The sequence below is a fragment of the Euleptes europaea genome, chromosome 15 (assembly GCF_029931775.1).
Source record: "Euleptes europaea isolate rEulEur1 chromosome 15, rEulEur1.hap1, whole genome shotgun sequence".
Taxonomy (NCBI): Eukaryota; Metazoa; Chordata; class Lepidosauria; order Squamata; family Sphaerodactylidae; genus Euleptes; species Euleptes europaea.
In genome coordinates this window covers 32,302,661-32,328,434 of record NC_079326.1, presented here as the reverse complement: position 1 = coordinate 32,328,434, position 25,774 = coordinate 32,302,661, and the positions used below count along the sequence as shown (strand labels likewise).

The 25,774-nt window shown below is 42.5% G+C and overlaps 2 protein-coding genes across 4 annotated transcripts in view; one reads left to right on the top strand and one right to left on the bottom strand.

The window, feature by feature from the left end:
• Positions 1–7,990, top strand: part of LY75 (lymphocyte antigen 75) — a 118,496-nt gene extending 110,506 nt beyond the window's left edge. The window contains exons 39-43 of the mRNA XM_056861177.1: positions 1,275–1,373; positions 2,741–2,863; positions 4,614–4,787; positions 6,195–6,299; positions 7,787–7,990. Of these exons, the coding sequence (XP_056717155.1) occupies positions 1,275–1,373; positions 2,741–2,863; positions 4,614–4,787; positions 6,195–6,299; positions 7,787–7,974 (689 nt within the window). The 3' untranslated portion in view covers positions 7,975–7,990. The remainder of the gene's footprint in view (positions 1–1,274; positions 1,374–2,740; positions 2,864–4,613; positions 4,788–6,194; positions 6,300–7,786) is intronic.
• A 4,085-nt stretch (positions 7,991–12,075) lies between these two features.
• Positions 12,076–25,774, bottom strand: part of MARCHF7 (membrane associated ring-CH-type finger 7) — a 28,917-nt gene continuing 15,218 nt past the window's right edge. The window contains exons 3-10 of one of the 3 annotated variants that reach the window (XM_056861474.1): positions 25,484–25,658; positions 24,750–24,917; positions 21,517–22,576; positions 21,081–21,250; positions 18,568–18,677; positions 16,384–16,497; positions 15,535–15,583; positions 12,171–12,261 (exon numbers count right to left, since the gene is read on the bottom strand). In XM_056861474.1, the coding sequence (XP_056717452.1) occupies positions 12,203–12,261; positions 15,535–15,583; positions 16,384–16,497; positions 18,568–18,677; positions 21,081–21,250; positions 21,517–22,576; positions 24,750–24,917; positions 25,484–25,658 (1,905 nt within the window). In that variant the 3' untranslated portion in view covers positions 12,171–12,202. Of the gene's footprint in view, positions 12,262–15,534; positions 15,584–16,383; positions 16,498–18,567; positions 18,678–21,080; positions 21,251–21,516; positions 22,577–24,749; positions 24,918–25,483; positions 25,659–25,774 lie in introns of all 3 variants that reach the window. The other 2 variants (XM_056861475.1, XM_056861476.1) reach the window with 2 other exon arrangements.

Genomic DNA, 25,774 nt, shown 5'->3' with positions numbered 1-25,774 from the left:
CCGCTCATGTGGAGGAGTGGGGAATCAAACCCGGTTCTCCAGATCAGACTCCACTGCTCCAAACCACCATTCTTAACCAACCACTACAATGAGGAAATAAGGCTACATTTCTAAAGCACATTTATTAGAAAGTCCCATCCAGCTCAGCGGGGCTCCTTCAAATTAAACAAACTTTCAAGGGTGCAATCATAAATTACATACTGGTCTGGAAATGAATAAAGTATGATATAAATCTGCATGGGAAGAATGATGTGTGTTTTGATGTATATCTTAATTTTATCTGATAGACTTACCTATTAAATGAATGCTTATTCTTTTGCATCGAAAAGTACTTTTTTATATTTAGAACTAAGAATAAACATTTTGGGCACAATCTAGTGTCCAAGACCTAAAGTAAAACCACACACCTAAAAGTTTGATCATTTTTATTCCATTCATTTCAAATTAAATGTAGTGTGTCTGACTGTTGTGGAAGTGCAACTATTGAACTATATTCATCATTTTGTGTAAATATCTGGAGTTCTAATTGCATCCTATTTTATCTCCTGAAGCAATTTGGACACCAGTGCCTTGGAGATGGCATTGCTATTATTAATCAGTAGAAGTATAAATAGAAGCTGATAGGAAGAAAGTAGATTCCTTTGAAATGTGGTGTTGGATGAGAGTGTTACGGATACTGTGGACTGCCAAACAAACAAATCAGTGGGTTATAGATCAAATCAAACCTGACCCTAGAAGCTAAAATGACTAAACTGAGCCTATCGTACTTTGGTCACATTATGAGAAGACAAGAGTCACTGGAAAAGACAGTCATGCTAGGAAAAGTTGAAGGCAGCAGGAAAAGAGGAAGACCCAGCAAGAGATGGATTGACTCTATAAAGGAAGCCACAGCCCTCAGTTTGCCAGACCTGAGCAAGGCTGTTAAAGATAGGACGTTTTGGAGGACATTGATTCATAGGGTCGCCATGAGTCGGAAGCGACTTGATTGCACTTAACCCACACAGAAGTGTAATTGCCCTGACCTGGATGGCCCAGGCTAGCCCAATCTCATCAGATCTCAGAAGCTAAGCAGGGTTGGTCCTGGTTAGTACTCTGATGGGAGATCATGAAGGAATTCCGGGGTCACTAGGCAGAGTCAGGCAATGACAAACCACCTCTATTCATCTTTTGCCTTGAAAACCCTATGGGGTCGTCATAAGTCAGCTGCAACTTGGCGGCACTTTACACACAGAGAGGATTGTAAAAATAGTGATTATGATTCCTTTTCTGTGCAGCGTGTCCTTCTTCCTCTTGGATTTCATTTGGAAGTAGTTGCTATGCCTTACTTCAAGCAACGCTGGAGAGTATTGATGATGCCAGAGAGTTCTGCAAAGGTAATGCAACTGTTCTGTCTTCCATTAACCCCACCCCTTCCTGATTCCCTGTGGTGCAGAGTGGTAAGCTGCAGTACTGCAGTCCAAGCTCTGCTCATGACCTGAGTTTGATCCCGATGGAAGTTGGTTTCAGGTAGCCGGTTCGAGGTTGACTCAGCCTTCCATCCTTCTGAGGTCGGTAAAATGAGTACCCAGTTTGCTGGGGGTAAAGGGAAGATGACTGGGGAAGGCACTGGCAAACCACCCCGTAAACAAAGTCTGCCTAGGAAACGTCGGAATGTGATGTCACCCATGGGTCAGGAATGACCCGGTGCTTGCACAGGGGACCTTTACTTTTACCTTTTTTTCTGATTCACTTGTGAAGTGTGCAGAGTGTTGTGATGTGTCAAAGATGGCTGGATTACGTACTCATCTTAATTACAGTTTGTAATTATAACAGCTGATATAATAATGGTGATTATAGACATAATTGCATTATGCTGATCAGAAAGGTAGATGGTTAGGAGCAGTATTTAGCTTTTGTTTGAAGCTTCAGTGTATGATATGATTCAGTTTTATCCCACTCTGTCTTCCTGCTAGTCTATAGGAGCACTGCAAAACTTCTTAGTAAAATTGATTTTAGCAAGGTTTGTCTTCGGGGACATCTGGGGAAAGCTTAAGCCAGTCATTTTCAAACTTTGTACTGCCAGTGTTTTCGATGTTGACTTGTCTGCTGAGCAACCTCTGAGTCTGCTCTGGGGACACCCTCCCCCAACATGTAGCAGCTCACTGTTGCTTCACATGAACAGAGAAATGAATACTGAACCCCCTTCAGACTGCAGGGTAAGATTGGTGGTGAACAGGCAAACTGGTTTTCAGGCAAGCTTCTCTCCCCGCTGCTGATTTTTTCTCACCAGGAAACCTCCAAGCAACCCCAGGGTTCCCCACAACACAGGTTGTAAACCATTGATCTAGCCCAATTATAGGTTATCCAAATGTTCTGAGAAAAGCTTTATTGCCATTCTGCTGTGCTGTTAGAAATCAGGCTCACTATGTAGCTCTCACAGTCGCTACGGATATCTGCTCATCCCAGTGGGACATTCTTCTAAGTGAATGTGTTTGGTGTCTTTATACCTAGGCTGCATGCCTGTGGCTGGTGATGTGTGGATAATTCCCCCAGAAAGCAGCAGGATTTAACTGTGCATAACTGACTACATGATTATAGCCTCAGTAGCAACCAATGTGTATAAGCATAGCTTGATGGGAGCAAACACATACTAAGTATAGTGCCGACACAAGCTCTATTTGTGCTCAGTTTGTTTTTAACCTAATATTTTACAAAAGTGCTGGAATCTGATGGTTTTTTGGTTTTTGTGTTCCATTTGCAGCCTCTGGAGCCAGTATCATTAGCATAAATAATAAAGAGGAAAACACTTTTATCTTGAAAGCCTTCCACACCCATTGGCATGGTCCTGAATATATTTCATTGGGCATGTTTTTTGACACTGATGGTAAGTGACTCATATTCTAGTGGAGATACAGGCTGGCCTTGGTCTACATTTTGTTGAGAATATGTCTCCATTAAGAAAGACTTCCTCGTGGAGAGATTCCCTCTATCTAAGTCTTTTGAAGCTTTCCAAATATATTGAAATCAAGAGAAAAACAGGCCTTTCATTTGTAACTTCACCTTTTCCCTGGGCTTGGGTACCTGGGAGGTCCACAAGGTGGAGAATCTTTGAGAAGCAAAAAACTACAAGGGTATAGACAAAACAAAGGAATGAGGAACAGCCTTTGGTAGTGAACTGATCAGGGGTGAAAAGGAAATGGAGTGACAGCCTGTTGCCTAGAAGAATCTAGATTGGGGACTCTAACAGGTTGCTCATGAGCTATCAGTAAATTGCTGGCGGCTGCAGAGTATTTCATGCATCCCCTAGAAGATCTAGGAAAAGACTGCAATAAAATTTGCACTGTGTGTGTGTAAAATGCCATCAAGTTGCAGCCAACTTATGGCAACCCAGTAGAGTTTTCAAGGCAAGAGACTAACAGGTGGTTTGCCATTGCCTTTCTCTGCATAGCAACCCTGGTATTCCTTGGAGGTCTTCCATCCAAGTACTAGCCAGGGCCTGCTTAGCTTCTGAGATCTGACGAGATCAGGCTAGCCTGGGCCACCCAGCTCAGGGCAAAATCTGCACTAGGCTTTTCTTTTCTTTTTAAAGTTTTTATTTCATTGGATTTTTCTTTGTGCCTCTTAGCAGATAGTTTCATTTTTTTTAAGGACAGAACTTGGTAAACATGTGGGGGTGAGGATTGCATAGCTGAAAATATGCTGCATTACTCAGAAGTAGCTCTCATTAAAAGGCTTGTGACTCCTGATCTAGATCATACCAACCTGCCTCATACTGTATTGGGCTATTAATCTACCTAGATCAGCATTATCTGCTATGACTGGCAGTAGCTCTCCAAGGTTTCTGATGTCTTTCTAAGTTCTGCTACTTGACCTGGGGGCCTTCTTCATACAAATCATATGTTCTGCTACTGAACTATAGAGTCCTTTTGGCAGAACCAGGACCTGTCTCCAGTACAGGTGCAAGAGTAGCTACTACAGTCTCCTGTAATGATATATCCCAGCTGTGGTTGGGGGGGCACATGATATGAAAATCTTGTTGAAGCTGTGCACCCAACAGTCTGGTCGATGTATAGATAAGAGACCTCCTGGGAATCCTATGGAAGCTGCCTTGAGGTCCCCAGTGGAAGAAGGCAGGAGATAATGCATATCACACACAACCACCACTCACAATTACATAGGCTGTTCTGGTGGGACATAATGATTGGGATGGGTCTGTGGCTCAGTGGTAGAGCATCTGCTTGGCATGCAGAAGGTCGCAGGTTCAATCCCTGGCATCTCCAGTTTAAGTAACTAGGCAAGTAGGTGATGTGAAAGACCTCTGCCTGAAACCCTGGAGAACCGCTGCCGATCTGAGTAGACAATACCGACTTTGATGGACCAAGGGTCTGATTCAGTATAAGGCAGCTTCATGTGTTCATGTGATTGTGCCCTTAGCTTATTACAGCACCAGATCTGCTACTTGATTATTCATGGCACCAGGAGCATAGTTTGCATGGCTTTGCCATACCAGCTAGTTGTAGAATGATGCTGTATTTGCCAAGTAGTTAAAATAGGTATTTAGATTGGACCATCTTTTCAACAAAAGTACGTAAATATTTTTTAAACCATAGTTTTTATCCAACTTGTTATTGCAGATGACGTTTTCAAATGGTATGATGAATCTAAAGTAAATTTTACAAATTGGCTGGAGGAGGAAAATAGCAACGAGCTCCTGGACACGTGTGCCACAATGCAAACTACATCTGGTGGATGGAAAAAAACAAGTTGTGAACATCTCCCACTGACTGAGATCCTTTGTGAAGCCACCTGTACGTTAGTCACATCTGCCTGGTGCTAAGAATGACTAGATTTCTTAGGGCGAAAACGCATGGTCACTTTAGCCTCCTTTATTCAGTTTCAGCCAGGATCAAGCACATGCATTTCACTGAACGTGCATTCGATCCTGGCTGAATCCTGGCTGAAACAGGGAATAAAGGAGGCTAAAGCGACCGTGCATTTTCACCCTTAGATAGTCAAAGGGTTTACATGCAAATGCCTTGGAACCAATTAATCATTGGACTGCTATAGATATGATATTCTTTAAGGCTTCTCTCCAAAAATATATACAGAGTAAATCATGTATCTAATAGCCATGGAGGACCCTGACCCCCCCCCCACACACACACACACTGTAGACCAGTGGTTCCCAACCTTTTTTTGGCCATGCTCCACCTAAGCATCTCTAAAATCCTGTTTCCCACCCACCCCTGGTGACATATAATTCTTATTATTCAAAAAGTGAACTCCTATTCACGTGGAGGAAGTCTAAAAGGCCATTAACCTGGTGTATGTCACAATATATATTTATATACTATATATGAGACCCCTAGAACCATAAAAAATGCAAAAAAATCACTGTTAATAACTCATTCTCAAATTGCCCCCTTTAAAAATCAAATTGCCCCCCTGTGGGGCGTGTGCCCCACGTTGGGAACCACTGAAGAAGAAGAAGAGGAGTTGGTTTTTATATTCTGATTTTCTCTACCTTTTAAGGCGAATCAAACCGGCTTACAATCTCCTTCCCTTCCCCTCCCCACAGCAGACACCTTGTGAAGTAGGTGAGGCTGAGAGAGCTCTGTGACTAGCCCAAGGTCACCCAGCTGGCTTCATGTGGAGGAGTGGGGAAACCAACCCTGTTCACCAGATTAGAGTTGACCGCTCATGTGGAGGAGTGGGGAATCCCAGCTGGTTCTCCAGATTAGAGTCCACTGCTAATCCAAGCCACAAAACAATGTTCTAAGCAGGACCCACATGAAATAACAGCCACGTGGATCAAGAGACTGCAGTGGGGAGGGGTAAGGGGGCGAAATTGCCCTCCTCTCTCTTCTATCAGCATAGCTCTGCTGGCAGAAGAATGAGAACAATTTCATCCCCTCTCCCCATGGCAGCCTCCCTATCAGAGCAGATTTTACTCCATGCAAGTCCCATACAACCAAGAACAAATTTTCCCAGGGTTGGAAAGAATTGCTAGGGAAGGGGGACGCAGAAGGATCCGCATGTGTCACTTCCTTCTGCCGACAGATGATTGGATCCAACCTGATATGCTTTGATCTGTTATAATGTTAAATACAAAAATACACATTCATGTTGTCTTTATTTTCTTTTTCATGTATGTTTCCAGCTGCATATGAAAATAAATATTTACCCGGTAAGTGTACTCTGCCTTTTCCTTTCAGGCTATATCTACCCATCGTGGAATACTGCACTATCATCACCCTACAGCAATCGTTCATTCCTGGATTTTACTGTGCAGACAACCAGTCCAGTTATGAACGATTTCTGTAACACAATGATAGGATAATATTTAGGGTTTGTTATTTTATTTTAGTTTCTAAGTGAAAATGTTTTTAAATTATTGTAAACCGCCTTGTACCATGAGGAAAGGTAGGGTAGAAATGTTTTAATAAATAGATTAAAAATAAATATGCAACAATAGGTGGGTACGGTTTTCTTAATTTTCTTCATGCTGTTCATAGTTGAGCTTTAAGAGGGTCATGTTTTCTTCAGGTTACTGAGATTTTTTTTTCTTGAATGATGCCCGCAAGAAATCAGCAAATTACAGCCATTATCTTGCAATTCAGCGCTGAGAATCTATACCAGAATCCTATGCGTTTATTCAAAAGTGCCATACAACAGTGAGACTTACGTAAAGGTGCTCAGTGTCACAGCTTTACCTGCTGTGAGGAGACCTCCTACCACAGCCTTTCCTGTCTCTCATGGGATACCAAAGTATACATGCAGCCTACCAGTTATGAGCAGTAAAGGCACATTTTACTATGTGCCTTTGGGCCCCCTACTTCCACAAACAGCAGGCTTTCTGTTAATATTGAGAAAGCCTGCTGTTTAAATGTTTGGTGCCATTCACGGTTTACAGGCTGCATGGGGGTTTGGGCATGCTTATCCAAGTTCAGAAGGAGCATGAATTGGCTCTGGGGCCTTGACTTGATGTGAGTTACAGTGTGGGCTTAAATTCCAGGCATAACTTCACTCACACAATGGCTGTAAAGTTAACCTGTCAATAGTAGCTGTAAAAAAAAAAAAATCATTGGACAGACAACTTTTTGAAGAAAAACCAGATGTGTTCACTTATGTTACTATATATTATCTCTCTAGATACGCTATTTGTCCTATTTAATAGGCTTTGGTAGGTATGGTAGGGCATAGGTGCTCTGATTTTAGATGGGTTTATTTCCTCAGAAGTCAGTAGCAGCCCATGAATTTGCAGCTGCCCGACAGCCTTTTCTTCATAGAAATATTGTTCTGGTTGGGTGCTGGTTTCACAGGATCAAAAAGGTCAAGCACCGTGAAAAAGGAAACCTGATAATAGATACGCACGTCATGAGGGGAAGCTGCTTTGTTGAGAACTCGCAGCTTCTTGCCCAGGGTGGTAGTACAAGATAATGTGGCAGAAACACAATAAAATAAAAGGAGCACCATTAAATTTCATTGGCCTCACATGCTTTCTGATCTTGCACATCAGGAACGGCTTGCCACCCTCAGAAATACCCACATTATGAGAAATTGGTTAAAAGTTAACAATTGAGCTGTTCAGGAATGTGGGTGCTAAGCTGCACCTTGGCCTTCCACGGCACCTTGTAGAGTGGAAAAGGCTGTCAAATGTAAAGAAAAAAGCTGTGAGAAAAAAGATCCAGTGACTGCTGATGCTATACAGCTTGTCTGACGGGAAATCTAAACGTAACTCTAACAGAATAATGCCCAGAGGACACGATCTTTGTGCCTTTTTGATAGAATAACTCTTTTGTTTCAGATAAAACCTGGACAACAGTCTTAGTAATAACTTCAACGGTAATCGTATCAGTCTCCGCAGCATTTCTCTGGTTCCTGTACCAAAGGAAGGTTTCTTCTACTACATCTATGGCATACAGTTTCTCCAGACAAATGCCATGTAACGATGAAATGATTCTCGTAGACGAGGAAAACGAATATACAGCCTAAACTGCATTTATTTATAAAGACACAACGATATAAAGGGACAGCAGCAGAATGAGCACACCTTGAGACAAATCCTACAAGGAAATCTAAAGGAGTGGACAATATCAGTCTAAGCATCTTCTGTATGTAATGCTGGAGTGAAATGTGCAATCGTTTTTAATGAACTGAGTTGTACTTTCTCACAGGAAGCTATTCCCTGCGTATGAAAGGGTTGTTCCAAAAATGGTATGTGATTCTACAGGGAAATTGACCATCGGGGGTAGGGGGGGCAGAAACTGATACACCAGATTTTTTAAAAAATCCTAATTGCAAAAATACACATACAAAACAGCAGGAACTTGCAAGAATCACTGAGTGGGAGGAATCCATCCTTCCTCTCCTTCACCTTCAGCTTCCTCAGAACCAACGCTTGCACTCCCACACCTCATCTCACAGAGAGGGGGATTCTTGCTCACTTGCCTGCTGCTCCGTTTTCCCCATTTGTCCCCCTCCCCACCACTCTTCCTACTCTGCTCACCCATCTGTCCTTCACTCATCAGGACCCCTCTGCCACCCTTCCTTTCTCTCCACTGCTCTTGTCTGCTGGGCTGCTTGCCCTGCTCCCTTTCACCCCTCAGCCCACCCGTTCCAGCGTTCCCCCCCACTTACTGGGCACAATCTCCTGTCTGTCCACCACACTAGACCTGCCATTCTGCTGAAGCAGGTGAGGGGACAGTGGCTCCAGCAGCTCCTGGTCCTCCTCCCCACCAGCCTGAGAGGTGGTGGCAGTGGCAGGGCTGCCACTTGTGCTGGGTGTCCCATTGTGTACGCTGTTGTGGCTCCTCCTCCCTTCCTCTGCACATGCACAAAGAAGAGTTCCTGTCTTTGGGGATGGATTTAAACCCCCTCCCTCCATTGTATGTAATTTTTCAGATTTTTCTGTAAGCCTGGGTAGATCCTCAGTTTGAAAAAATACGGTCTTCTACCAACCTGGCCTTGATCTGCAGGTGTAAATATCTGCAGATGAGCTAAGTTGACTATTAGCTTTGTTGATACATATTAACACATAAAATATATTGGCCATACGCCACTCGTAAGCACCTTAGTTGTTTCAGTCTTTCCAGCTAAAATAGTAATTCTGCAGTACTTAAAATTGGTTGGATCATGTCCATCGTTTACAGCAAACCCCAAACCAGCGAAATATCAAAGTCCTTTGGGATTCGCCCTGATTACAAAAGTGGAGAAGAGTGTAAAGGTGTATGAATAGGTCAATTCTTCATTACAAGTCCCTGTGCTAATCTTACTTTAACCAGGTTACATACAAAAGGGGAGGTGCTGCAGTTCAAATCAGCAGCCAGTATTACGGCAACAAACGGTCTGGGAAAATAAGATTATTTGTGATTGATTTGTCTTGATTACTTGTTATTGATTTGTCTTTAAGGTTTGGTTGATTAGAACCACCCACCAGAGCCAGTGGGCTTGTTCCTTCCACATGTTCTCATCCCCAGAGCTGTCACAAGCCAAGTGGTGTGTGGACAACGATGCCCGAGCAGCTCCCCTTTTATAGGCATCTGCTCCTGCAAAGCGGTCATCAGTCTCTGAAATGACGCGGCATGCAAATATTAAACCCTCGTTACCGAAGTCTTGTGTACTCTGCAAGTATTTCTCTAATGAACTTTGTAACTGAATGTCCATTATGTCTGCATTAAGACAGACAGGAGATAGCCATAATTATTGCCCCTGCAATCTCAATCTATATTTTTATAAGCATTTTAATACTTTAATGTTGTTAAATAAAGCTTTGTCTTCCGTGAGCCCTGGTATATTTGAGAACGCAACAAATTAGTAGTAGCACATAGTTGGATTCAGTAAAACTGAACAAGCCTTCCAAGAACTGTTTGTAGGCTCACAGTAAATTTGCGTTGTATGTAGTTAAAATAGGAGTTCTTCTAATGGCACCTTGAGTATGCTAAATATCTGCTTAGTGGGCAGCAGTGTGAGCTGGCTGCATGTTAATTGCAGGCAGACTATAAATTGGACAAATATTTGGTCACGCTAATTAGCAGTCTTATGATTGTTTCAGGACAGATTTAATAGCCTTATTATCCTAATCAGGGCTCAGATACAATTGATTTCTGTGGTCGAGGTCCAAAGAAATGAATGGGAAAATAGTGATTTTCCTATCTGCTACAAAAACCTCTAAAGCCATCTGATCGTCTACAACCTTCTATGTATTTTAATGCCTGTCAAGTGCTGGAGGGAGACACACAAATTGAATAATAACACCCATTAAGTTCAGGCTCCTTTTCCTTTTAAGCATCTTCCTTAAGTTATCCCTGTGACCCACTTTAAGCACCCTGACCTGGGCCCTGATCTGGATAGCCCAGGCGAGTCTGATCTCATCAGATCTCAGAAACTAAGCAGGGTGGGCCCTGCTTAGTATTTGGATGGGACACCACCAAGGAAGTGCAGGGTTGTGAGGCAGGCAATTGCAAACCTCTGAATGTCTTGCCTTGAAAACTCCATGGGGTTGCCATAAGTCATCTGTGACTTGAGAGCAAAAAAAAATGCACACAATCAGAATAGCAGAAGGGGACTTTTGACTAGCAGTTTTGATTACGTCTAACAATTCTCAAGTGCAGCAAATGTCATCAATGGTCCCACTCTGGTTACTACCGTGATCCTAGCTCATTTAGTAAGACAGCAAACAGTATCATCCTAAGAACGTTTTCTTGGGAGACAGCACCACTGAATAGACATGAGTAGGACTCCAAGTAGACCTGTTTGAGTGTGCTCTCGTTGTTCAAGTGGCTTATATACCAGTTGTATTCACCTAGACAAGCAGAGCAGTATTGGACCAACAGGTCTGATGGTTCTTCAAAACTTACTATTGCAAATTGAGTTTAATCAGAGCTCGTGCAGTGTAGTAGTGTTAGGACAGGGGAGAGCCATGTTCAGATTCCCATGCACACGGGAAGCTCACTAGGTGACCTTGGGCCAGCCATTCTCAGTCTAATCTACCTCACAATATTCTTGGTAGTATAAAATTGGGGTGGGGCGCGAAACCTTGGAACGAGGGCTTAAAATGCAAGTGAGTTTTATGTAACCCAGAGCCGAATGTAAACTGTGTCTCAGATACTTTCTTGTGGCACCAACTTTTCCAAAATGGGCTACCAAATTCTGCACACGCTACAGGCCTGTCCCAAGGGCCGTGGCATTTTATAATGCTGGAGAGGCTGCTCTGCAAGCTGTCCTAAGTGGTGCAATGGCTAGCCATGGGGTGTTACCAAGGACCCCCTTCCTAGATGTGGACTGCCTGCCCTGGTCATTTTCATTTGCAGAGATGTCCTTGGGAGTTCTGCCACGCTCAATGCAGATGCCCATTTTTGCAGTACATCTGCAATATTTTTTAAATAAGACAGACAAATAATTTGCATCATGTTTTATTTACCAAACAAGTGACAACACTAGAAAACACGCTCATAACCAGTGCTTCGCAGTGAATGTGGGTTCTAGAAAAGGTTCATTAAGATAAATAGCTTGGTTAAGATTTTAAACCGTAAGTTGTATTCCTGCCAGGAATGCTGAAATGCAAGTGTTTTACATAGCTGTAATTCCTCATTGGAACATCTATATATTATCAAATATAATCCGCAGTTTTGAAATCAGTACTTATAAAAAGCCCATCAGTAACACTTATTAGTAGCCCCTTGCAAGTTTATTGCTTTGAGTTAAATGTTCCTCATGGAAAATATAGAAACTTAATACTAAAGAACCCATGCATTCCCCTCATTCATCCTATGGCGTAAACACTGGAAGCAAAACAATAAGACTTCCGCCAAAGGTGTTTTCAAAATGGAGAACAAGAGCGGAAGTATCCCTTTCCCCCATGACTTGCAAATGTACTTAACATTACCACTTAGTGCCAGTAGAAGAAGAGCAAACGTGAGAAACATTTTCCAGGTTTAACTGATTACTGTAAGAAGTTTATACAAAAGGAAAAATCATGTTTCTTACCACATAAAAATCTAAGTATTTTAGAAGAAGGCATACATGTCATAATCTCAATGGAGAAACAACTCCCTCTTGCAGACCAAATGTGCCGGTCTCCATGCTTTCAGTGTGCAACAGCGGGTTTCTGAATTCAGCAATGCATTAAGAAATCTCTAACAGTAGTCAGTGTGCCTTACTAAAGAAATGCATACTGATGGGTGCAGGGGGGATCAGTTGCCCATCCAGCTTCCGGTTGCATCTATGCAGTATCAAGTGTTCTACCAAGATCGCCATCTTCAGAATCATCATCTGAAGCTGCTAGAAGGACAGGAGGCAAGTCAAAACCACCATTGTACAAACCCAAGACATAGACAAGTCGTTTTCATGGTCTGAATATTAATACATTTAACAGAACGAAAGGACACAACCTCAAACGACAGAATTATTTAAGCACTTCAAAACTGAGTGTTTCCAACTTAGAAAGCGAGTTCTTAGTTCACCGTATCTAGCCCAATGTTACGTCTGCCAGATAGGCAGACGGCTACCCATTTCTGCTCAAGAAAAACTGGCCTTTAATGAGCAAGTAGGAATGGATGTCAAGGGGAACAGTAGTGAAGGGTATTGGTTGTTTGTTTTAATGGAATGAGCACACCACGATTAGGCGTTTCTGAAGTGTCTAAAGATAACTTGTTTTATTTAACTGGATACTTCATTTCTTCCGAGCGCCAACACACATAGTCTTTTTAAATCTTGACTGCTTTAATCTGAATAACTCTCACAAGTGTATCCCCACAGACAAACTACTTTCCTTATACAGGACCACACAGAGGGTTTAAGGGACCTGGGACAGGTGTTGGGCATTGTGTGTCCGCATAATTCATTGGGCATAATTCATTTAACCTTTTCTAGACGTATGCAGATTAATACTGTAAACAACCCACTTCAGCTCGAATTTAGCACTTACTCCATTTCAGGACCTACCATGTATACTATTCACTTCCTCCTGGTTGGCAACAGGTCCTATTATGTCATAATTATATGCAGAGATACAGCATCACCTTACACTCTCTTATACAATTGCTTCTTTTAAATGAAAGCTTTAAACAGAAGGGCTCTGGTGAGTAACATGGCAGAGATGGTACGCTTGGGTGCAGAGGTGGGGTGGGAGATTGCCCCAGTTGTCACCCCTCCACCCTGCAGCTGAGTCCACAGGTCCATATGCAAAATTCTAGCCCTCTATACCTGTGTGATTTCGTCTGTAGTTTATAATCAAGTTCATGAACTAAGAGCCACCTACAGCAGCAGCACAGACTTCCTCCTCAGAAGCAGACAGGTAAATACATAACTGCAAATTACTTAGTATTAAACACATCTGAGTGTTTACTGAAGGCAAAAATTCAGATCTTCCCAAGGTCCCTCAGTTGGGCAGGAAACCCAAATCCGTAAGTGGAAAGAAATCATGCATATTCAATAATATAATTTTCAAAAAGCTTTTGACAAAATCCCCCGCCAAAGACTGCTAAGCAAAAATTCATAGTAATGAGGTAAGAGGACAAGTCCTCTTATGGATTGAGAGCTGGCTGAAAAATAGGAAGCAGAGAGTAGGAATCAATGGTCAGTTCTCACAATGGAAGGATGTGAGCTGTGGGGTCCCTCAGGGATCTGTGTTGGGTGTTTTTCAATCTGTTCATCTATGACCTGGATCTGGGGGTGAACAGCAAGATGGCCAAGTTTGCAAATAATATCAAATTATTTAGGGAAACAAAAACAGACTCTGAAGAGCTTCAAAAGGATCTCTTCAAACTGGAGGAGTGAGCATTAAAATGGCAAATGTGATTCAATGTGAGCAAGTGTAAAGTGAGGCATATTGGGGCAAAAAAAATCCCAACTTCACATATATAGTGATGAGATCTGTGCTGGCAGTGACAGACCAAGGGATCTTGGGGTGGTAGTGGACAGCTTGATGAAGATGTCAACCCAGTGTGTGGCTGCTATGAAAAAGGCAAATTCCATGCTGGCCATAATTAGACAAGGAACAGACAAGGAAAACTGCTGCTGTCATACTGCCCTTGTACAAATCTATGGTGAAGCCACATTTGGAATACTGGAAACAGACAAGGACAGGGGTGTTCTTTCACTGAGAAGATAGTAATGAAGTAAGCATCCTTGATTTCCTCCAGGGAGGCAAAGGTGGAGGGTGTGGGTCAATCTTTGCAATATTCCTTTCCACTCCCTATAGAAGAGCCTTTGCTGCACACTCATTCCCCCCCCCCCCCTGCCTTCCACATTGGAGGGCAAATTCTGCTCTATGCGTTTGCAGAAAAATCCCATTTTTCTAATCTACTTTGATCAGAACAGAACAAGAGGGACCAGGCTGGACTACCTTTTGCAATGCTTGTTGGTATCCAGGAGTGTTGGGGTTTCTATGAATTACAGACCTACAGGGAACACCTAGGTACTCTTACATGTTCTCTCTCACACTCTCTTCCCACCATCCCCTAATAGTAATGCTAAACCAATACTTGGGAGATGTGGGCCATCCTCCAGAAAAGTTCAGGCACAAGACAGAAGTATAAAAGCAGCAGATGCCCTGGCTTCTCGAACACACTTCCCTGGCAGCACAAAGGGCATGCTATTTTAGGGCTGTGCCTTAGCCGGGTAAGGCTGGCATGGCCCAAAAAAATTGCAAAGGGCAAGCCAGACGGCCAACAGCAAACGCAGCTCAGTTAGTCATAGCCTACCCCAGCAACAGCAGCCTGCCCTTAAATAGAAATTACTTCTGGGAAGAGAGCTCTCTGCAAGCAACCTAGAAGTCTAAAAAAAGGAAACAGCGCTAGGAAGATAAATAATGTCTCCTCTTAGGCAAACACTGTCCTGAGAGAGATTGTCAAACTGGACAGAAATCCCCAGCACAACTGTCCGCTTGAAAAAACAACATCAAAAAAACTAGCAGCAAGCCATATTAATCGTAATGCTCTTGCCTGAATCAAGGAGTTAAAAAAATGGCCATTATCTAGCCAAAGTCCTAAATAAATAAATAAATTTTATTTGTGGCTAGTATGCCAGATAAAACAGGTAAAACAAACTGACCATACAGAGTAGATGTTTACAACCAAGGCCAACAAAATTAGGAATCACCCAATTTTACATATCCACAGAGTAAGGATGTACATTAAGGTGATGTAGCTTCATTGCTACTGCTGAGCCAAAGTCCTGTTGATTTTCAGAGACAGGCGAGCATTGCCTCTAAATCCTTATTTCGAAGAGGCAAGTGCTCAACTTTGGCAAGTTCCTGCCCTCCATGGCCCAGTACGGCCGGGATGTTCTCACTAGAGATGCGCTTGGAGGATCTTCCCTCAGTGCAGGGGATTTAATTATCTGCAGGCCTCCTTTCCACCCTTACAAACAGTTACAACTCTTACACTTTACTCAGTTGTATTAGGTAAGCCTGCCAAGCCTATGCGAAGATTACAAGTCAGACAAAACAGTTATATTTTAGTTCTCAGTACTGTACATATCAAGATCACTTGAGATTGTGTTCCCTGTGTAGCTTTTAACTTTAGTTTCACTTTAAACAAGAAAGCCACCTACTTTCAATATCATCCATGTGTGCCTGAAGAGTTCTTGCAAGATTAATAAACTAGAAGCAATACAGAAAGAAGGCAGTTTAAAAGTTGCAAAATTTCACAGGCCTTTAAAACTGTTAATAAAACCTAGTAGCACACTGATGGCCTTAAGAGTTTCAAGCGTTCTGCTTTTCCACCTATGACAGCCATTCCCACCCGCTCCCAAAGAGTCACTCACAAACTGCAACACTCTGCAGGGGACAGGAGGGAACAGGGACACGGGCAGCCGATCTCTCCAAAGGCAGAGGCTGGGGAAAGAGCTACAGCAATTGCGGAACCGTCTGTAGTGAAAATCCAACAGATCCTACCTCACGAATGACTCAAAACGAGGAGAAAAGTACTTGCAAAGGGGTATATACAGAACAAATCCCTCAGATATTTGAGTTTGGTTCACTGTACTTAAGGACATATTATCCCAGTGCGCCAATAATGGAGAACTTAAGAGAATATAATAGTTCTAAAGTTACTACAGTAGAGCAGCCAGGCCCATTTAGCCTTCCAGCCTACCCCAGTTTTAAGTGGAAGGCAGCCAATAGGTAGGATCCCCTCACATGCAAGCAGAAATCACTTTGTGTGGCAAATACGGGTCACTGATTTTTCTCCAGATCAGAATCAACCACACTGCGTTGCACAGGGTTCCTCCAAAGGGGATTTTCAAGGAACATGAGGGGTTGAGGTTGGGGTTTTGGTCAGCCAACCCTTCCTGCACATATAGCCCTTTCCGTCTCAAGCAATGCAAACCCTGCTGAAGGGGAAGTGCGCCAAACAAGCTTCACAATCTGCGTCTCCCGCCGAAGCAGCTCGTCATACTCACCCGGACGCGAGTGTTGGCCTCGCTTGTAGTTCCCAGCATGTCGGAAAAGCGCTGTTCGCACAAGTGTAACAACACTACAAGATAAAGCCCGGAACTGATAAACTCATAGTCTGCCTGTAAAAAAAAAAAGTGTATCAGTTGTTTTGGGCCAGCACATCCCCTCAGGAACATTATTACTTAAGCAATATCCATGAAAAAGTTTGATATCCAATCTCAACATGATCCATTTAATTCCTTTTGCAAAAGAAGTGCTTTGTCAGGACAGAACTTGAGACACCAACATGATGCTCGAAATCCATGCTAATTAGCGGCAAGTCGTAGGAGCTTTTTATTTGCTCGAGAAAGGATGTCCTTGACAAGTATCCAATGCTCAAAATCTAATAATGATTTTAAATAGTTACAACGACTAATGGCAACGCTAAAGGACAGAGGTACATCGTTAACTCTTAAGCATTTATTTAGCGCTGGATCCATGACACAAGCTGTTCAAACATCTCTGTAATTAAGATGCAGGGCACACAATTCAGAAATTAGTAAAATAAAAAAGAGGAGAAATCCACTGTAGCCAATGGGTTCACAGACCACCTCAAAGCAAGGGCATGGCCTTCATTTCTACCACCCCCTCCCCACAAGTTTACCACACGACTGTACCAAATCAAGGGTGGGGGCATGGCTCCGTGATATATCTGCTTTGCATGCATTAGGTACCAGGTTCAGTCCCTAGTAAAAGCTTTGAAACACCTCAAAGGGGCTGGAGAGCTGCCGCAGGTCCAAGTGGACAATACTGACTTATTGGCAGACCAATGGTCTGTCTTGGGGTGGGGGCAGCTTCATGTATGTGTGCAAATCTCTTGCTACACAAAGTTTTCTAGTAGCCATGCTAGGGAGGCTAGATGATGTTACAGGAGGCTGAGTGAAGCATTCACAACAGCTACTGATGTCCCAACACAAGGGGTTCGACATCCTATCTTCTTGGGTCTACAGCTGAAGGCTCAGGTTTCCTCTGTGGGTCTACAGCTGAAGGCTCAGGTTTCCTCACCTTTTACCAGCATTGGCTGATACGCGTTACAGCCCGTCCTTGAAAAGCATGATTTGGCCACAGTGATCCATGCCCTGGTCATACCCAGGTTAGATTAGACCCACTTTATATGGGGCGGTCTTTGAACAGAAATTTCAATTGGACCAAAAATGCAGCAGCTAGATTGTCAGAGGCTGGATACAGGGATCATATCACCCCCTTGCTGAAAGATCCACACCAGCTGCCCATCTGTTTCTGGGCATAATTCAAAGTACTGGCTCTTATCTTTAAGGCCCTAAACAGCTTGGGGCCACTGCTTCCCATACCTTTCAGCCCACCAGTTAAGACCTGCTCCCAAGCAGGTGTGCCCCCACCTTCAGAAGTGAAGTAAGTAGCAGCCAAAGATAGGACTTCTTCAGTGGTGGCACCTCGCCTTTGGAATGCCCTTCCCCCTTGAGGCTCACCTGGTGCCTATTTTATTTTATTTCAGGTGCCGGACTAAAACATTCCTTTTTACCCAGGCTTTTAACATTTTCAGCGCCTTATGGTCTGCCTCTAGCCTGAGGATCATTTAGGCTGCTCAGAGTATAATTCATGCTGTTATGCCCTAGCTTGTTTTAGTGGCATCGGACTTTTTTTTAATGGTTGTGTTTTAATAGTTTTATTATCTTAGTTGTAAGCAGCCTTCAGCAGATCAAAACATACATTTATTACTTATTTAGAAAATGTATCTCCTTACTCCAACAAAGAAATCACTGATCAAGTATCAGGGAAGGGAGGCCGAGAACACCTTTGCCAGCTGAACTAGACCTCGGCTGAGCTTCTGTTCTTCCTCCGTGCCAGGTATTTAGACTGGATGTGGCCAAAGGGTAATAGTCAAAGTTCTCTTGGCCCTAGGCACCTGGGGCCCTGGTATGAGCCCAGTTAGTGGAACCAGGACCAACCCAGGATCTCAACTGTTACGGTTGTGGGATTTTTTCCTCCGTTTTGTTTCTTTATATTGCATTTTTAAATTTGTTAAGTTGCTTTGAGTCCCCACTGGGGAGAAAAACAGTAAAAATACTTTAAAGTATCACATTTGACATGAACAGATATTTTCTTCTATATGAAAGCTGTCCGTCGCAGCACTAAACTGACACTTACCAAATTAGCCAAAATATACTAACTTGTTCATTTGCATGTGCTCTATGAAGTTCATGGATATCAAAATCATCAAGATTGAGATGCAACTTCTCTTTGCACAGTTCACAAGTAGTTACTGCTTCCAATGAAGAACCTGGGGCGACAAGACAGTTAACACTTTCAGCTGTCGCGGATTGAAAGCCTTCTGGGAAAGCATGGTGCCAACTTTTATTCACTTATGAACAACGCTACCACTAACAAAACAGACTAAGGTCATTTTCACACATGCTGAATAATGTACTTTCAATCCACTTCAGCGAAAGTCTGGCTGCTGCATCTGCAAGTGGATTTTGCCATTTCACACAGCAAACCATAGTCGCAAAGTGCACTGAAAGTGAATTAATGCATTATTCAGTGTGTGTGAAAGTGGCCCATGTGTATCTTTACGTGTAAGAACCGAGTCACAAGAGTAAAAAAAACCCCTTAAAAATCAGTTAGACATGGAATAACCATAACGTTCATACCTAACTGTTCAAAATATACTTACTATTTATGTACTTCTATGCAGTTCAGTAGAACATGCCACAATCACACACACACACAGATATTTTAAAAAATGTGTTCATTTACATTCTCAGATTACCAATCCAATAGTTTTACACTTTCCACTGAATTACTTTCAGTTTCAGGTACGAATGCAGCTGCCCCTGTGATTTTCTTAATACAGCAAAAATTACAAGAAGGTTGATTTAGTCATTTGATGAATAAATTGTTTTGAGTGTCCTCATGTGGCAAGAGATCACTCACTGAAAACATTTACTGCTAACACGGTAACACACTGCACCAATCACAAGAACAGAGATCAAGATCGTTCGGCTGCCAGCTTTTAATTGTGTCCATGACTGCAGGACAAGCAGGTCTACAGAAGTGAGGGAACAAGCCAAGAATGTTTTAAAGATATGTAATAAAATATATAAATTAGTCCACCTTGTCCTCAGATAGTTAATGAAGGCAAAGATAGGTACAACAGTGTCTTCAGGGCCCATACTCTGAGGAGTCATGGAATAGAAGGCTCCATCTATGGCCATGTGGAATGCAAATTTCTACAATGAAGTCATCCCAACATACCTGGATATGGGTATGTGTTAAGTGCCTTCAGGTTGCTTCTGACTTATGGAGACTATAAATTAATGAGGTTCAAAACGTCCTATCATTAACAGCCTTGCTTAGATCTAGCAAACTGGGCGCCGTGGCTTTCTTTACTAAGTCAATCCATCTTATGTTGGGTCTTCCTCTTTTCCTGATGCCTTCAACTTTTCCTAGCATTATTGTCATTATAACAGCTTCATAGTACAGCTTTTATAGTGTAGCCCTATTATACCACATTGGGAGGGAAGGTGGCATGGTATAGCCCCGATCTCATCAGATCTTGGAAGCTAAGCAGAGTTGGTAGTTGGAAGGGAGCCCATCAAGGAAGACTCTGCAGAGGAAAGTAATGGCAAACCACCCCTGCTTCTCACTTGCCTTGAAAGCCCCTTGCTGGGGTAGCCAGAAGTCAGCCGCGACTTGATGGCACTGTACACACACATTATACCACATGCTAGCATATATTTAGATACAATAAATGCCACCATAGTAATCATTGTGTAAAAGAAGAACTAAAAACTTGAGGGAACCCCATGATAGGGGGAGAACCTGTCTCAGAGGAAAGTATGTCCTCAGGAGACCAGGTTCCCCACTCACAGCTTAGAAGAGCATTAAGAGTGAGAGGCATACAACCTCTAGGCAGATTCACTCAAACACCCTTAAACCCAAGGAAGCAATTGACAGCTGCTCAATTCTCCTTCAGCCTACCTCCTAACACTAACGATTTCAGGGCTCACACCTATTTGCTGCTCTTCACCGCCAACGTTCCTTGGCAACACGAGAGAAACACAAAACACACAGCAATTGGGCCCTCATGGCCATCTGGAAATCTCACTTGATTGATAAGGAGGGAAGAACAGGGTCTGTGCTGCTGAGAGACTTTGCTACTTTCTCCCTGATTTTGACACTAATGTGCTTTTACTTGATGATCTATGACTGCAAATAAACAATTGATTGATTCTAATGTGGGATAATGATACCAATGCACTGATTGGTGGGACGCTAATTACTCTGTACTGAAGTGTTTCAGACACACTCCTGTAGAGTTTAATGCTATCAGAATGAGACCCTGGACTAGACAACTCCAACAGCAGAACAGCATTTCTCTCTAATATCTACTAAAGGCAACTTCAGGATGGGACTTGGAGCAGAGATGTTGTGACAAGGAAATTTAAGTGCTTCACCCCTGACCACTCCATATCCTCCCGAAGCAAACCATCTGTTAAGGCTTTTGTTATGTACATATAATACACCAATAGATCCTGAATGCCAAATATGTAAACAATGCATTTTGGAACTTGGATTTTTTCTTTTTATTGAGTTTCTAGGTATAGCTTTCACAGCCAGTTTTTAACATCTGCATAACATAAATATTGTTTTCACCGAAGTTCTACAAAAAAAACTGCCTTACCAGAGTTAATCTTGGACTGTAGCCACTTCTTCATACACTCCTGATGAACATACCGTAGACTTCCTGTGCATTTGCATGGTTCTATTAAAGGGTTAGTAGGGGATGTAGATGACATCTGACATATTCTGCACAAGTCTCCCTCCTCCTCTTCAGAATCCTCTGAAAGAAGACTAGAGAGGCAGAAGAGCCATTAGGTTGATCAGACTGGAATGGCATTTCCTCTATTAAAACTTACACTTGTATCACACCAAAACAATAACAGCATTACAAAGTTGCGATAGATTAACAGTTTTCCCTAAACAAAGCAATCAGTGAAGATGAAAAGACAACATTTGTGTACTGTTACTAGGAAGGAAGCTTCCTAATAAGATTTCCTATTCATAGTACATTTCCCATTTTATAATTTTAAAATGTCATTAAAGAGTTAAAGAGATACCTCTCTTTAATCTTCTGAAGCCTTTCAGGATCTCTTGAGGAAGGTACTTTGGACTTGTCATTATCTTGCCCATCAGACTGATTCCAGCCAGATGGAATAATGTCCACAGTTATCATAACATTGTCAGATAAGTTGCTGTCCAGCGTTGGTGGCACTGCAAACCGAAAGAAAGAACCAGGAAGTATTCCCGACATTCCTGAATTTCTTCTGCTGTGCCCTGAATCCAGCAAAGGGGTGGATGTCGCACTGTTTGGTACTGCAGGTGTTGGTGACCTCACAGGAGGTCTGAGGGAATCACGTTGTGCTTCAAGAGCTGTTTCACCACCTGATTCTCTTCTCCTAAAAAGATGCAGTGATCTAGCCAGTGTTTCAGAGGTAGAGGTTCTTGCAGTTTCATCTCTTCCTTCTCTCCTCCTTCTGGAAAACAAAGGTGTACACCTATTCCTTAGAGACGATGACAGCCAGGATCCTGCATTTCTACTTTCAGACTCATGTCTGTAACTCTCAGCTTCTGAATCGGGGCTGGGATTTGGAGAAACACCCGACAGGCCCCACCGTCTTCTAAGAAAGCTAAATCCCTGAGAAACATCAGGAGTCTGAGCTTCTGTACTTTCAGCTGTGTTAACCGATGAATCTTCAGGACCTAACTGTCTGGAAGTCAAAGAATCTTGACTAGACCTTCTTGAGAAAAATGTGGAGGACATACTAGAAGCTAAACGAGACAGCAATTGCCTAGTTGTTCGCCTTCCTTCAGTATCTCCAGGAGGTTCACTTAGTGACCTTTGGGACTGTGTGATCCTTTCAGAACCGCTAGAGGAAGTGGCTCCACTTCTCATGGCACCATGGGTAAACTCTGGCTGTATATTCCTTTCTGAAGATTCTACTTCTCTTGGGACATAGTTAGATCTTGGACTCCAGCCATGGTCTCTAGAGAGTAATGATGATTGATGTTCAGAAGGCAACTGGCGGTTCATGGATGTGTTCAACCTCAAAGAGCTTAATGAGTTGTCTTTTGGTCTTGCTCCTTGTGCATACGAAGCAGATGATCTTTCCTGAAGATCTGCCGCAGAAGAATAATAAAAATAACCAAAACAAGTTAACTTTTAAGATATGTATTGACCAAACAACACAGTTAGACTAGCCAAACTGGTTGTACTTGCCATCACATGGATTAACTGGCACCCAGGAAATGCACTATGCAGTCTAATCTTACACATTTTTATCCAGAAATAGGTCTCTGGCATTCCATGTAGCTCCATCCTAAGAATGCTTAAGACTGCAACATTAGTTTTTGCCGAGAATAAGGTCAACTACATCTTTTACTTAAAGCTATTTCACTGTGTAGGCAACATGAATATAAACTGCTGCATACAAGCAACAACAGCAGAGCTCCACTGATGGAAGAGACTTGCCACACTGGAAGTCAACTTTCTCAGGGCTGGACAGGCCTGCTGGAGGGAGGGAAGCCTGGAAACGATCCCTGTTTCTTGCAGTCAGCGGTTGCGATATCCAATATACAGTTTCTTCATTTCCCCCAAATACAGTGTTAAGGAAGCAGGTTGACAGAGTCAAAGGTGAAGTGGCATAATGATGTAACAAACAGTACTGACACAATCTAGCATTGTGTCATTTGTAAATACAATGGTAGCCAGACAGAGCACGGGTTCCCAACATGGTGTCAATGGGTGCCTTGGTGCCTGCCCAACACCGTTGCTGGCTCCCCCACCTCCCACAAATGTTTTTAGAAAGTGAGCAGGGCCAGTGGGGCTTTTGCCCATCATGGCTTCTAACTGGCCATGAGTCTAAAAAGTTGCTTTGGCAGCAGCAGCCACCACAGCAAATGGATCTTCACTGTGACTGAAGGGACGCTATGAGTATGCAAAAAAATGTTGAACACTATGTACATTTTGAAAGGCGTCCTGTTAAACACAGCTTCTGCCTGAAACCCTGAAGATTTACTGTTATAGTTATGCATAACTTCATTCTTTGACATTTTGTGGTTGGGTTTCGTCTCCTGTGGCAGCCATTTTGCGGCTGTACCCACCACCCTGTGTCAGAACTTCAAAGGTGCCCACAGGCTGAAAAAGGCTGGGGATCCCCAAGATAAAGGTTTCAAGATTTCAATGGTAATGTGAAACAGGGAACATAGTTTTGTCTTAGCTAGACTTTAATCCTAATATTTCCCTTACAGTGCAATACTAGTACATTGCTGTTTACTTTCAGCTGGCCTTTTTCATAGAATCATAGGGTCATCTAGTCCAACCGCCTGCACAATGCAGGAAATTAACAACTACCTCCCCACACATCCCCAGTGACCCCAACCCTCCCCCGCCATGCAGGATCCCACAATCAAAGCACTCCCGACAGATGGCCATCTAGCCTCTGCTTAAAGACCTCCAAAGATGGTCTTTAAGCAGAAATTCTGCTTAATCACTTTTAATGATCACTTTCAAGTATGCCACCATGATATATACCCCAACTTTTACTGTACTTGTTTTCAAGCTCAACCTTTATTTGACAGCCTGAATGCAGTCTCCTTCCTGTGTACCACAGCTACCTCTGGGGTCACATTTGCATAGAAGCTAATGCATGCTCTATCTAAGCTATCCACAAATATAGCCTTGGTATTCTGGCAGACATTTTCTGCCACAGTAGCAGCATGCTTTTGCCATCCACACAAGAAGCACTTCTGACCAACAACTACTGTATCCCTCCATGACCCAGGTCACACATTATGTTGCTCTTCATACAAATGCAGCTCTGGAGACAACACAACACAATGTGCACCATATGGAGATTCTGCCATGCCTAAATTGGTAGCCTTTTTTTATTTGCTTCGCCTGGATGCCACACTTAGCATCAGTTCAGTTATTCTATTTTATTAACCAGAATTAAGTAGCCATACTCATAGTTACTAAGTAGTCCAACAAATTGGTTGACTACACAAGCTAATAGAAACTTGCAGGGCCAATCAGAACAGCTTATTTGGCTTTACTTTAAACTAATTTTTACTATGGAGAGCAATGGTGCTGGACAGCTACTTTCTAAAGGAACACATCATAATACCCAACTGTTTGCTGTCAGGGCTTAATCACCATATAAAACCACACTTGTTTGATCCCAGAGCTTATGTAAGCAAAAATGAGGTGTTAAGACTTTTCATGAGCAATAAAACTAGAACCAAACATATAACACGTTACCCCCCGCCCAAATTTCAGATTTCCAATACATACACGATGAAGACGACGGGAAGTCACCATTCCTGTGACTGTAATCCACAATACTGCCAATGGATGGGTCTGCTCTTTCTAGCTCTCTCCTCTCTCTCACAAGTTCAGTTCCTAATGATCCAAGTACCATAGTTGAAGATCTGGGCACACTGCTGTACCTCCATGGGGAATCTAAAACAGAAAAATAGAAAAAACTAATCTAAAATAGCAAAATAGAATCTAAAATAGAAATATAGAAAAATCCTCTGCTTCTGTTTTGATTGCTCTTTGGATAACGCTTCTGAATATTAAGGTGTAACGTGATCACTGTGAAATGAGCAGGTGAGAAAGTGCATGCCCAAAACTCCTGACCTCAGTAACCATGGATGCAAGTGGAATGAAACGTTCTCTGAAGAGAGGGCAATGAGTAGTTTTTTCCAAAAATCAAGCCAAAATTTGAATGTGCCTCTCAGGCAACTGTCAAATCTTTCACCCTGTCAATCGGTAACAAAAATATTCCACCATGTGCTAAACTTTGACTGAATGAGTACAAATATACTTTATGAACTGTAAAAGCAAATTAGTTCAGGCAGAGAACCAGGTTATTCTAAGAACTCTGATTAGGGAACAAAATCTTTTTATATGTATTTTATTGCCTCAATTTTGTAAATCCTTACACATACACATAATAGCAAGAAACGGGCTTTGACATATAGCCATATGAAGTTAACACATGTTGTAGAGCTTACAAACATTACCTGAAACTGAGTTTAAACCACTACTTCTCACACCAGAGGTAGACGTATAAGAAAGTTTAGGTCTCTTAGAATCGCTGTCCTGTTGCTGGTTATGCAGCCTTGAAGAAAATGCTCCCTGAGTTCTTTCAGATTCACCAAACCAAGAAGAGGCAAGAGGAGAAGACGATGATGCAGGCTGCCCCAAAAAATAAGAATAGGGTGAGCTGAGTATTCCCTTCCACAAACAAATTTTTGACTTTATCTGCAAAAGTTAGCAGATAGTTAAAAAAGAAGTATTAAGTGAAAACTGTG